Here is a 12,376-nt window from a genome sequence, read left to right on the forward strand (position 1 = left end):
GCATGAGTGTGCTTACTAATAACCATGTGACAGAGTCAATATTAGGCTGTCTTGAAATCTCCTCTACTAAGGAAATTAATACATTACTTTTTAATTTAACCTCAGGCAGATTCCTAGGACAAGGGAAGAAAGCAGCCTCATTTTTTTTGTTAAAATACCACAAGAATGGCCTCTAACCACATCGCCAATACTGTTCTCCTACAAAACGGTCCACATTGCTCTCAGCACTATTGTCTTCCAAGCTCCTACTAGGATGGCGTCACTTAAAGCATTCAGCTACTTTCCTAGTTTGAAGTCCTAAAGTCTTCCACATTCCTCCAAAACACAACATAGTTGGACCTGTCATAACAATGTTCCACTCCTGGATTTAGGGGTTTTGTTTGTTTGTTTTGTGTTTTGTATTTCTGCGATGAAACACCATGATCAAGACAACTTATAGAAGAGAGCATTTAATTTGGGCTTACAGTTTCAGAGTGCTTACAGTTAAATCCATGACGGCAGAATGGAAGAACAGTTGATAGCTCACATTTTGATCCATGATCACAAGGCAGAGAGAAAACCGGGATTGTTGAGAGTCTTTTGAAACCTCAAAACCTGTACCCAATGACACACTTTCTCTAAACAAACAAACAAACAACAACAACAACAAAACCCACACCTCCAAATCCTTCCCAAGCAGCTCCACGACCTGGGGACCAAGTATCCAAACACATGAGCCTAAGGGAGCCATTCTCATTCAAACCTCCACACCTGGTAGCTCAAGAAGAACTGAAATTCCTTTTAGACTCTGACAGTCAGTATTTGTACTGTTAGAACACAGTTGTGTGAAGCAAGCCAGTGTGTGCGTTACCCAGGCCACATGTAGCTCACTCAGTCCCACTTCCGGTGAGGGCTTGCTCTGAGGTTTTCTGGGAATGTGATGGGAAGCAGGTAGCAGTCGCTTGGGAAACTTTTAAAGCTGCCATGGTTGACCTTGGAGAATTTAGCCACAGGGACCTTTGAGTGGATGGTGAAAGAATCCTGGACAGACCCCTCACATCTCATAGTTCACACTTCTGCTTCCCCATCATCCTGTGATTTCCAAGCTCACCCCCTTCTCAGGCACTGCTCTATCCAAACACAACAGAGAGAAGTTGGGGAGGAGAAGAGCCATGGCTCCTCGTTTCCTAAGTTCTATCCTCATTTAGGGACATTTAGGGCTGGGTAATTTCTTGTAATTACAAGGTCTTCACGCATACAAGCTGTAGTACACATCTGTGTACAAGCTGCCAACACTGCGTGCAGCATCCAAAACACCTCCAGATACAGGTCTGTTTTAGACTGTTGGGGGACAGTGCCAAGTTGCTCCCTTTGAGGACACTTAGGCCCATGCAAGTCCCTACACTAGGAATTTGTTTAGTAAATTAAACATATGCAGCACAGCTACAGATTTTAGTTTAGATTAGTTTTGAGGCAAGGACTCACTCTGTAGCCCAGGCTCACCTGGAACACACTACATAGTCCCGGCTAGCCTCAGACTTTTGACACTCCTGCTACATACTAAGATTCCAGGTATAACCATATTTCTTTGTTTCATTTCCTGGCTTCCTTTCATTTGATATGACTTAAGGCTTTCTACCTTTTCTCTTGGCTTTGAAGAAGGTAGGATACGCATATAGTCCAATATTGTTAACTAGAATTCATTAATATCCCCAAGGCAATCATGAATCATCATCACCACACCATACTCAGTCAAATGTGCCCCTTCTTGATGTAAGGATTCAGGCATTCTGCCCTGTCACCTGGCAGAATGTACTCAGACAGTACCCTGGAGCCCAGGGTTCTGTGACTATGTAGTCTACACACAGGTGCAAAGGACCCCTTTAAAAGAAAGAGCCCCCTGCCCACTTACACTCTCTTTCCTGCTGTTCTCCCGGGGCAGACAGAACTTTTTCTGTCTCCCTCTTCTCTTCTGTCCTCTCTCTGTCTCTGTATCTCTTTACCTCTTTTCTCTTTCCTTCCCCCTCCCTCCCCTTTCTAATAAAACTTCTCAGTTAAGCTCTGCTGCCTGGTAGGTTTATGTGTGTCCCCTGTCCTCCCCCCATGTTCCCCCTATCTCCCCACCTCCCCCTCACCTGCCATGGAACCCACCAGAGTTCCCCTCGGGCTTTATTCCTAACACTTGATTGAGTAAGGAAAATGAAATAAGAGATCTTTAATTTTCTGCTCCACCCATCACATCTAAAACACATTCAATATGGAGTCTCCTGTCATACGGTGCCTTTCTCACCATGGGCACATGCTCCTCACTCTTACTTTGTGTCATTTTTCCTCTATGTCAAACAATGAAAACAAAAGCAGATAATGGCCTGGTGGGGGGGTTGTGGTGTGGGAGGGTGGGAAGGGGACTTATTATAAATGACTGCTCAGTGAAGTTCATATAAGAACTTTTCCTTCATATGTATGACATCTAACAAAGGGTTGACTCTAGTCTTCAGAGCCCCAGCGGATGACTAAGAGGAAAGAAGAGGACAGTCCATGAAGTGCATATATAATGGTAGATAGACTTCCTCTAAAGACCATGACCTTGGTCTCATGACACTCATTACCTTAATTTTTTTCATGTAAACAAGTAATACTAATTTAATATGGAACGCTGAAAACATGCAGGAAAAGTAAAGAAAAAGTGCCTGAAATTCACTTAACCAGGGACAGCCTCATTAATAGGCAATTCTATTCCATTTTCCAATGCATTTGGTTTTCTAAAAGTAAAATTAATATTCATCAAGATGCAACCATTGCTGTTGTTTTATAGTATGTTTGAGAGTATATTTAAAGTTACTGAGTCTTAAAACTGTTAAGGATGGGGCACTCTGTGTTGGATGTTGGGGGCCGGGTGTGTTTCTCCCATCATTCACAGAGTAGTTGTTTTTATTTACCCAGAATATGGAAATGCTTCCTTGGGATCTGTAGTTCTTGAACAGCCTTATTTATATTTATCTTTTAACCCACCAAGAAGAAACGTTGTAGAATCTGGAGAGACGTCTCAGGAGTTAAGAGTGCTTAATATTCTATTAAAAAACTGAAATCCAGCTCTCTGTGTCCACACTGAGCCCCTCACAAAGACCTGGAACTCTAGCTGTGAGGGGATCGGGCACCCTCTTCTGGTCTCCACAGGCAACAATGTGTATGCTCGCATGTGCTAGCACACACAGAGACACAAATCTTAAAAGAAATATCCTAGATAAATGGTGTGAAGCTAGAGCATTTCTGTGTTCCAGCTAGCTAGGTTCACTGTTTCAGAACCCCGAGTCCTACCTGTCTGCTTACAGTGTTAGCACAGAAGTATCTCCAGCTATCCGTGACCATCTGCATTAAAGGGACCCCAAGTGAAACCAGTATGGAGATTCCTCAGAAAAATAGGAATAAATCTACCACAAGACCCAGCAACTGCACTCTTAGGCATATATCCAAAAGATTCACATCCATACAACAAGGACATCTGTTCCACTATGTTTATAGCAGCACTATTTGTAATAGCCAGAACTTGGAAGCAACCTAGATGCCCCTCAACCGAAGAGTGGATAGAGAAAATGTGGTACATTTACACAATGGAGTGCTATTCAGCAGAGAAAAAAAATAATGGAACCCTGAAGTTTGCAGGCAAATGGATGACACTAGAAGAAACCATCCTGAGTAAGGTAACCCAGTCACAAAAAGAGAAACATGGCATGTACTCTCTCATATATGGATTCTAGACATAGATCTGGGGAGTGCGAGCCTACAATCCCGTGACCAGAGAGTCTGGGAAACAGAACTGTCATTCAATGGCTGATGGAAGCAGAGGCAGACTCCCACAGCTAAACACTGAGCTGAACTCAAGGAATCCAGTGACAGAGAGGGAGGATGAGAAAAGGGGTGAAGACTGGGCTGGTCTAACCCCCAGAAACAGCTGACCTGACAAGGGTTAACTCTTGAAGCCCAGACTGATGGCTGGGAATCCAGCATGGGACTGATCAAGACCCCCTGAATGTCAGTGAGGAGGCCTAGGTAATCTATGGGGCCTTGGGTAGTAGATCAGTATTTATCCCTGGCATACAATTGGACTTTGGACTCCCATCCAACAATGTGAGGTGCACTCTCACCCTGGACTCCCAGGGGAGGGTCTAGGACCCTGCCCTGGATGAAATGACAGACTATGCACACCCCCATGGAGGGCCTCACCTTCCCTAGGGAAATGAGGGGATATTGGAGGGGTTGGGGGGAGGGCGTGGGAGGAAGGGAGGGAATTGACATGTGAAGCAACCTTGTTTCTAATTTAAATTTAAAAATAAAAATTTTAAAAAAGGGACCCCAAGTGACTATAATGTAATATCAAGAGTAGGACAATGTCTACAATACCTGATGGTTGGTCACTAGTCACAGTGGCCTAGACAGTGTAGGAACTCTGGTGTACCTGGGAGCATTGTCTATTTCATCTCATATTAAAATCACAATTGCTACAAATAAGCTATTATTATAATTTATACTATTATACTCTGCATTGTTTATAGTGTAGTCCTTGTTTCTTTATATAGTCATAACATATACTGTATTATCATATATTATTATATAGTTGCATGGCTTAAAGATGGAAATTTTTTATATTATCTGGCAGTAGGATTATTAAGTTTCATTTTCTTCTGTGAACTCTGAAGTTTTATATATACTACAGTAATTACCTAGACAGAAATGCAAACGTATGTACCCACATTGGAGGTGATGTCCCTGAGCTGAAAGCCTAAGGGCTAGCTGCCCTAGATTATTTGGTGTTAGACATTTTATATGCACACATGTGGGGGGGCAGGATACAAGAGATCAACATATGGGAGTCAGCTGTCTCCTTCCATTATGTGTCCCGGGGATCACACACGGGTCCTCAGGCCTGGTGGCAAGTGAGTGCCATTACCCTCTGAGTCCAAGGGTTGTTTGTTTTTACTGATGCTGATAGAACTATTTTCTTGCTTGGTTTCACAGCGGTGAAATCCAAGGTCTAGAGCCCCAAAGCACAAGGCTACTAGAGTCTCTGAGGAATGAAGTCCGTGGGCTTCATCTTTCCTCACAGTTTCAGAAATATCTGGTTTTATTGCTCTTGGAATCTTGCACCGCCCATCATGGTCCCTCCATCGGCTAGAGAAAGGTGCTTTTAGGCCAACATGGACACTGGATGCCCCGCTCTGAGGCTTCACCCTCCAGCTGTCAGGCCTTCTTCTCTATGCCATCTCTCTGTCTCTCTCCCCAGGAGATTCTTCAAGGACATGCCTCACAACGCATTGGACAAAAAGTCTAACTTTGAACTCCTGGAGTAAGTTCTATGTCAGGCATGGCTCCCCCCACCCCTTCCCCAGTGTCCTGCTGTCCTGTTCACCTGTCCATCTCCCCAGCCCAGAGCCCTAGGGCCCAGTTCCCTGGTCTCCAAGCCTTCTCACCTCCTTTTGGTTGGTCAAAAGTACGTGTCAAATGGGGCTTCTATTTTCTTTCTTTCTTTCAGAAAAGAAGTGGGTTTGGACCTGTTTTTCCCAAAGCAGATGCAAGAAAACTTAAAGGTGAGGGGAAGCAGGGGACAAGCAGCCCAGTGAGCCCTTCTCCATTCTGAGTCCTGGGATAGGATTCCGAGGGACGGGAGAAGAGACTCTACAACCTTAGGCTACCTGACATAAGGCAGCTGGTTCCTGTGGTCGGCCCTCCAGGCCTGGGAATCAGGATGGGATGCACCTGGCTCAAAACTGCCTTGGAGACTTGATTCATTTCATGACCAGGGTCATGAGATTCCATGTCTCCTGCCTTCCCTCCCAGGGTTAGGGTGAGCTTCCCTGGAGACAGTTGTGGGCTTTAGAGAACACATCTGGGATTCTGTCACAGTGGGGGGTGGGGACCCTGGGAGCCATGTTGTAGCAGTGGGCAGTCTCTCAAGACCTAAGGCAGGAACCTGAACTGACTCAGCACTGCCCAACCCCCTCCCAGCCTAAGCAGTTCCGGAAGATGATCCAGCAGACCTTCCAGCAGTATGCCTCCCTCCGTGAGGAAGAATGTGTCATGAAGTTCTTCAATACCCTGGCGGGCTTTGCCAACATCGACCAAGAGACCTATCGCTGCGAACTCATTGTAATGGCCTCTTCTTAACCTCACCCTGTCTGACCTCCGGGCCTCTGGGAGGGGACTCCAGGGGAAAGAGGAAGGTGGGCAGGGAGAGAGAAGGGAAGAGGTGAGCTGTGTAGCAGGGGTTTAAGGCAGAGGAGCTGGAGAGATGGCGGTGAGTCTACCTTAATGAGGTTGTCTTAACGTTTCCGGGTAGGGGTGGGCAGCATGGGAAACAGACTCCTTTTCTTTTATTCCAGCAAGGATGGAACATTACTGTGGACCTGGTCATTGGCCCTAAAGGCATCCGTCAGCTGACAAGTCAAGACACAAAGGTAGAGAAAGCCCAAGAGCCAGGCTCACCTAGCTCCAGCTGAGCCGTCCCTCCCTTTTCCCCCGCCTCCTCTTCAGTCTCCCCAACAGCTCGTTCCTCCACTCCCACTGCTCAGGGCAGAGGCTCTGTAAGGTTTGTTGAGAGGATCTGGGGACGGCAGCATGTGTCGGGTGGTTCATTGTTGGCCATGCTGCCGCTGCACTAAGTGGGGTGAGGAGTGAGAGACCGCTGTCACCGTTCTCGTGGTGCATAAGGACTCCCTGGGAACCGGGGTTCCGTTCAAGTTCGGCCTCCTTGATATATGATCTTGACAAGATCTTCCTCCCTTCTTCTTCTTCTGCCATGTGAGCATCTTGGACTTCTGAGGATGGACCTTCCAGCCGTCTTCTCTCCATCCTCTAAAGAGACTCTCCACTCTCCCCACCCCTCATGCTCACCCCCAGCTTGATCAGTTTCCTTGGTCAGACCCTGGGGTTGAATGGCCTTCAGTGCTCCCTGCCTCTCTCACAGCCTACCTGCCTGGCTGAGTTCAAGCAGATCAAGTCCATCCGGTGTCTCCCGTTGGAAGAGGGCCAGGCAGTCTTGCAGCTGGGCATCGAGGGCGCCCCCCAGGTGAGCATCTCTGGGGGACCTGAGAGCTCTGTGGGAGAGATTTAGTCAATCCAGCCTGTCCAAATCCAGCATGAACTAGGGATTCTCTATGATGGGTCTTGTTAAGAGAACTGTACCCATGGCTGGCAAGATAAAGACACCTGCCACCCAGCCTAGTGATCTAAGTTCAATATCCCAGCCCCAGCCCGTGTAGTGGAAACAGAGAAATGGCTTGTGTGAATTGTCCTCTGAACTCCACAGTCACACAGTGATGACTTTGAGTCCTGTCTTCTCCACCTCCTAATAAACAAGTATAAACCAAACTAAAACTCTATGCAGTATGCAAACGAGGTGCTGTGATAATGGTAAGACTTAAGGAAATAGGAAAATTATTTCTTTATTATCAGGAAAGAAGTAGAAAAGGCTTTTGAGTAGGGAGAGGTGGCTGAAAATAAGGCACATAGCAGAAATCTAACATTTAAAATAAGCAATGGTTTAGAAATCAAGACCTGCAGGATCTAGGGCTTTTTTGTAGTTAGAAATATGAGAGAGACTTCAGACCACCAAACACTTGTCTCTCCCATCTCACCAGCCTGTGCTGAGGCCCCAGTCCTGCCCGCTTTCCTCTTCCTAGCACTCACAAAACACAAGGCACTGTGTTGTCTGCTCAGAGATCAGAATAAGCCTTACCCAGACCTAGCCTTGCAACAAAGAGCGTTGGGTAGCCAGCGGGAGGGATGGCCAGTGTGCCCTCTGGTGGCTATCTCTAAAAACACACACACAATACTCTGGAAAAGTGTAGGAGGAGTCCCGCAGAGGAAGGGCCAGGTCCTGTAACCTCTTCTTCCTCCCTGTGGGATGGACTCCAGCTGAGGCTCTGCTTTCTCACCGGTGGCTGACCTCTTCTCTACAGTCCTTGTCCATCAAAACCTCATCGCTGGCAGAGGCTGAGAACATGGCTGACCTCATAGATGGCTACTGCAGGCTTCAGGGGGAACACCAAGGCTCTCTCATCATAAATGCCAGGAAAGGTAGGTTTCTCTTTGGAGACAGAATAGCCTAGAGTTGGACGGCAGAAGGATGAGCAGGCGTTGTCCCTTAAGTGGGAGCAAAGATTTTAGGAGTATGAGGAGGCGCTGAGTCAATTCTAGGTGGTCAACTACGGGAAGGGACTCCTGGAGGAGCTGTGTTTGCAGCCCCTGGCATATCAGAGCCTTTGCTAGCTTATGACTGTTCTGTTCTGTGTAACCCTGATTGGGGACCAGTCAGGAAATGGACAAGGCTGCAGCATGTGATATTGGCAGCAGGAAGTTTACAAGGAAGGTTCTAGTTCCAGCCCAAGTAGTTTCCACCATGGTGCTGACAGACAGCCTTGGAAACAGTGCCCCATCTGCCATCCATTCAGGCCTGTTCAAACCCCCCCTTTCTATGTTTTTTCATAGATGGTGAGAAAAGGAACAGCCTGCCTCAGATCCCCACACTGTGAGTATGAGAGGGCTGTCAGGGTAGAGACCTAAGCTCAGACTCCATGGGCTAGGGCTGGAAGAGCATGCAGTGACACCCCACTCCCTTGTCGCACCGGAGACAATGATTGAGTCTCAACTATTCAGTATGGGATGTGTTCCTTCCCAGTACACAAACATGGGAGTATTCCCTGCTCCACCTGGTGCCGTCTTGAGAAATCGGCTTCTGTCTTCCCTTCCACTCTTGCCTTTGGAGTCCTGGGCTACACTCCCAGCTCACTGACAGGTTGGCTGATTTTCAAGATCCAGCCAGTGCTGGGTGGGTGGATGAAGGTAAAGTGAGGCTGGCCGAGGGGAATGTTGCAGGGCTCTAAGGTCAGCCATCCCCTGCCCTCTTACCTTCTCCTACAGAAACCTGGAGGCTCGCCGGTCCCACCTCTCAGAAAGCTGTAGCATAGGTAAGCATGCTTGCTGTAGCCTGGGCCTTGGCCCCTCCCTCATGCTTCCTCACCATCTATGCTTCCTCTCCTGGTGTTACCAAGATGTCCCTTTAAGTCACAGCAAACCACCTTCCCTATCAATTCTCAATCACGGCTCAAACATACCATTAGTGGCTGGCCTCGAACTCAGAGATCCGCCCGCCTCTACCTCCCAAGTGCTGATATTAAAGGTGTGCGCCACTACCACCCAGGAGACTAGTTTATACCATGGTACTGTGTTGATCTTGCTCAGCTTTCATGGCACAAACAGAATACAACAGATTGAATGACTCAAAACCAGCCATTTAATTCTCCCAGCTCTAGGGGCTGGCATATCCAGTCTCTGCAGAGTCTGTCTGGTTGGGGCTCTCTTCTGGGTTTGCCTCCTTGCCATATGGTCACATTGGTAGAGAGGGCAAACTCTATCATCTCTTCCTCTTTTTTTAAGAACACTAACTTATATTAGGAGTCCCCACTTCATGATGTCATCTAACACTCATCCCTCCCCAGAGGCCCACACCAGTCATCATGATGTAGGGCGGGGCTGCAGCATACTGATTTGGGAGAGATGAAAACATCAAGTTAACAGTAAGGTCAAATGGGTAATGTGTGACTTGAAAATAACAAAACTGAGAGAGTAAGCACGGACCCAAGCAGAGGTGTCTTCACCTACGTGGCTTCCTTGAATCCTGGTACAGGAGCCTGGACTCTCTTGTATGACCCAGCCCTCATCCAATCATTTGACTGTCCTGGCTTCTAGGTAAGAGCCATGGCCTAATTCCTGGCTGTGACTAGGAAAGACACTGGGCCCATGGGCCGGGCCCCTTTCTATCGTTACAGAGTCAGACATCTATGCAGAGATTCCCGACGAGACCTTGCGGAGGCCAGGAGGTAGGCTTTTGAAGAGGCTATCAGCCCACCACCATAGCAACCACAGTCAGGGCCCCAGGGAATGACCTCATGAGGACTCCTGCATCTCAGGGGAACCTTCATCCTCATCTACATGTGCTCTGACAGAGAAAACCGAGGGACTGTTGGTTTGAAAGCTGAGATTCTATACAGATTGCCCTTCAGTGGGCCTGTGTAGCTCAGTGAGGACCTTCAGAATGAGGACCTAGGGACCATGGAGCAAGGTGATAGATCATCTTGTATCTGAGATAATGGAGCAATGCAAATGCCATTTCCCAGCCAAGCCCTTGGATCTTTTGGATCTTTGCTGTTGAACACTCAAGTTCTCCCTGGGGAGGCCAGCTGGACTCAGGATTCTGGGACACACACACACACACACACACACACACACACACACACACACACACACACGGCCATTTTCTCTCTGTGTGCAGGTCCACAGTACGGTGTTGCCCGTGAAGATGTAGTTCTTAATCGTATTCTTGGTGAAGGCTTCTTCGGGGAGGTATACGAAGGGGTCTACACGAATCACGTGAGTCCCCGACTTTCTACTAGCATCCCTCTTCTGTCTGTCTGGAGGGTAAGAGAGGAGTTGGATGAGAGGTAGCAGCTGACTGATACACAGAGGGTCCTCTTTGCATGGCCCAGGACCTGGGGAGAGAAGGGGATGAGAGCCATCCCCAGGATTGGGGAACAGCATCCTCAGGGTGGAAATACAGAAGGGGAAGTAGGGTAAGATGTACGAGTGGCTCCATCAGGACTTGGTGTCCTGGTCACTGAAGCCTGGGCGAGCCTTGCCTATGTGGTTGTACTTCAGCAGGCTGGAGAAGGCAGAGCCCAAGGAGAGCCAACAGTAGGGACAGAGAAGGAGTCCCTGTGTGTTCTGTCTCATGCCTGCTTGCCTTGGCAGATCACATGACTATGTATCCTCACCTGGACACAGGGCTTGAGCCTTCCGCCTCTGAAACCCTTTCTAGTTCTAACACAGAAAGATGATCTGGAAGGAAGGGAAAGAGGAGGGGAGCATGAAAAGAGATAGGAAAAATGGGGCATGGGAGGGCAGAGGTGAGCTGCCATGGAAGGGCGACACCATTTGCCTTCCCCAAGGTGGTAGCCAGGTCTGTGACAGCCATGCTATACACTTCTGTTGCAGAAAGGAGAGACGACTAATGTGGCTGTCAAGACCTGCAAGAAAGACTGTACCCTGGACAACAAGGAGAAGTTCATGAGTGAGGCAGGTAGGCGTCCCTGGGGGAGGGGCCCCTGAAATTCTCCAGCCCTCAAGGGAGGCTGGGAAGGAGGAGGTGTAAACAGTAATGGGAACCCACCCCCACTCCTGATTACAAGAGGTCTCCTGTCCCAGATTTCACAGTTGGGGCAGGGAACTCCGTTTCTCTTAAATGGCTGGGGTTGGCTTACAAGCTTGGTAGTAGAGCTCTTGCCTAGCCTGCATGAGTCCCTGTTGGGTCCTTAGCACTGAGGAAAGAAAAGCCAAACACTTTCTGTGTGACCTTTGACCTGCCCCACCTCCCTTTTCCCCCATGCAGTGATCATGAAGAATCTTGACCACCCCCACATTGTGAAGCTGATTGGCATCATTGAAGAGGAGCCCACATGGATCATCATGGAACTGTATCCTTATGGGGAGGTGAGCTCAGGGGCCAGATGAGGAACCCTATGTAACAACCGGGGTACAGTTGAGCAGGGCATGGGAAGCATTTTATAGCAAGGGATCTTTACAGCCTCCTGCCTTCTGTATTTAGCTAACTGGTGGAGGAAGTTGACAAATATATTGCCACCTTTGACTTTGCCTCCTAAAAGAAAGGAAGGGTCAGTAGCCACTGGTAGCCTGGTGCTTTGGGGCCATGCTGGGGTAGAATGAGTGATTCTGATGGCATGTCTCTCTTTCTGCAGTTGGGCCACTACCTGGAGCGAAATAAAAACTCCCTGAAGGTACCCACTCTGGTCCTGTACTCTCTACAGATATGCAAAGCCATGGCTTATCTGGAGAGCATCAGCTGTGTACACAGGTAGGAACAGTGGGAGATTGCATGGTCTGTGGCCACCAGCTGAGAGGACGCAGCATCAGCACCCGGGTAGTCCCCCATGCAACATTTCCTCACTCAGAAAGTTAAAATAGCCTAGGGCATTGAGAGGAAGTCCAAAGTCTGAGATCTCAGTGGAGCTTTGTGTCTTCCGGTGAGTGCCGAGAAAATGGCAGCCCTCTTGCCCAGAGCTCCGCCTCCTCTGCTCCGCACACTGGGTAATAGGAAGAAGACAGTGGGTCAGAGACATGTCTGGAATATCATAGGGTCTGTCAGTCTCCATCCTAGTTCCCCAATATCCCTGACCCCTCAGCTACTTTAGCTGTGACTGTAGTTGGCTCTTGCCCATTCTCCACCCGGCTTTCGGCTCGTTCCCTTGAGAACATGAGCACCAAGGAGACCACACTGGGGTGCTCACCACACCATTAACACAGCCTATGTAGCTTTGACCTGAATCTT

At 48.3% G+C, this 12,376-nt stretch overlaps 1 protein-coding gene across 6 annotated transcripts in view; it reads left to right on the forward strand.

Annotated features, from left to right (window-relative positions):
• Ptk2b (protein tyrosine kinase 2 beta) overlaps nt 1–12,376 on the forward strand; it is a 118,384-nt gene that overhangs the window by 87,781 nt on the left and 18,227 nt on the right. For all 6 annotated transcript variants that reach the window (XM_005075245.4, XM_021230207.2, XM_013117275.3 and 3 more), the window contains 13 exons: nt 5,261–5,323; nt 5,510–5,564; nt 5,983–6,123; nt 6,357–6,431; nt 6,941–7,042; nt 7,935–8,052; nt 8,464–8,503; nt 8,896–8,942; nt 9,804–9,854; nt 10,307–10,404; nt 11,026–11,110; nt 11,420–11,520; nt 11,787–11,902. In XM_005075245.4, the coding sequence (XP_005075302.1) occupies nt 5,261–5,323; nt 5,510–5,564; nt 5,983–6,123; nt 6,357–6,431; nt 6,941–7,042; nt 7,935–8,052; nt 8,464–8,503; nt 8,896–8,942; nt 9,804–9,854; nt 10,307–10,404; nt 11,026–11,110; nt 11,420–11,520; nt 11,787–11,902 (1,092 nt within the window). The remainder of the gene's footprint in view (nt 1–5,260; nt 5,324–5,509; nt 5,565–5,982; nt 6,124–6,356; nt 6,432–6,940; nt 7,043–7,934; nt 8,053–8,463; nt 8,504–8,895; nt 8,943–9,803; nt 9,855–10,306; nt 10,405–11,025; nt 11,111–11,419; nt 11,521–11,786; nt 11,903–12,376) is intronic.

This window comes from Mesocricetus auratus, unplaced genomic scaffold (assembly GCF_017639785.1).
Source record: "Mesocricetus auratus isolate SY011 unplaced genomic scaffold, BCM_Maur_2.0 Super-Scaffold_100707, whole genome shotgun sequence".
NCBI lineage: Eukaryota > Metazoa > Chordata > Mammalia > Rodentia > Cricetidae > Mesocricetus > Mesocricetus auratus.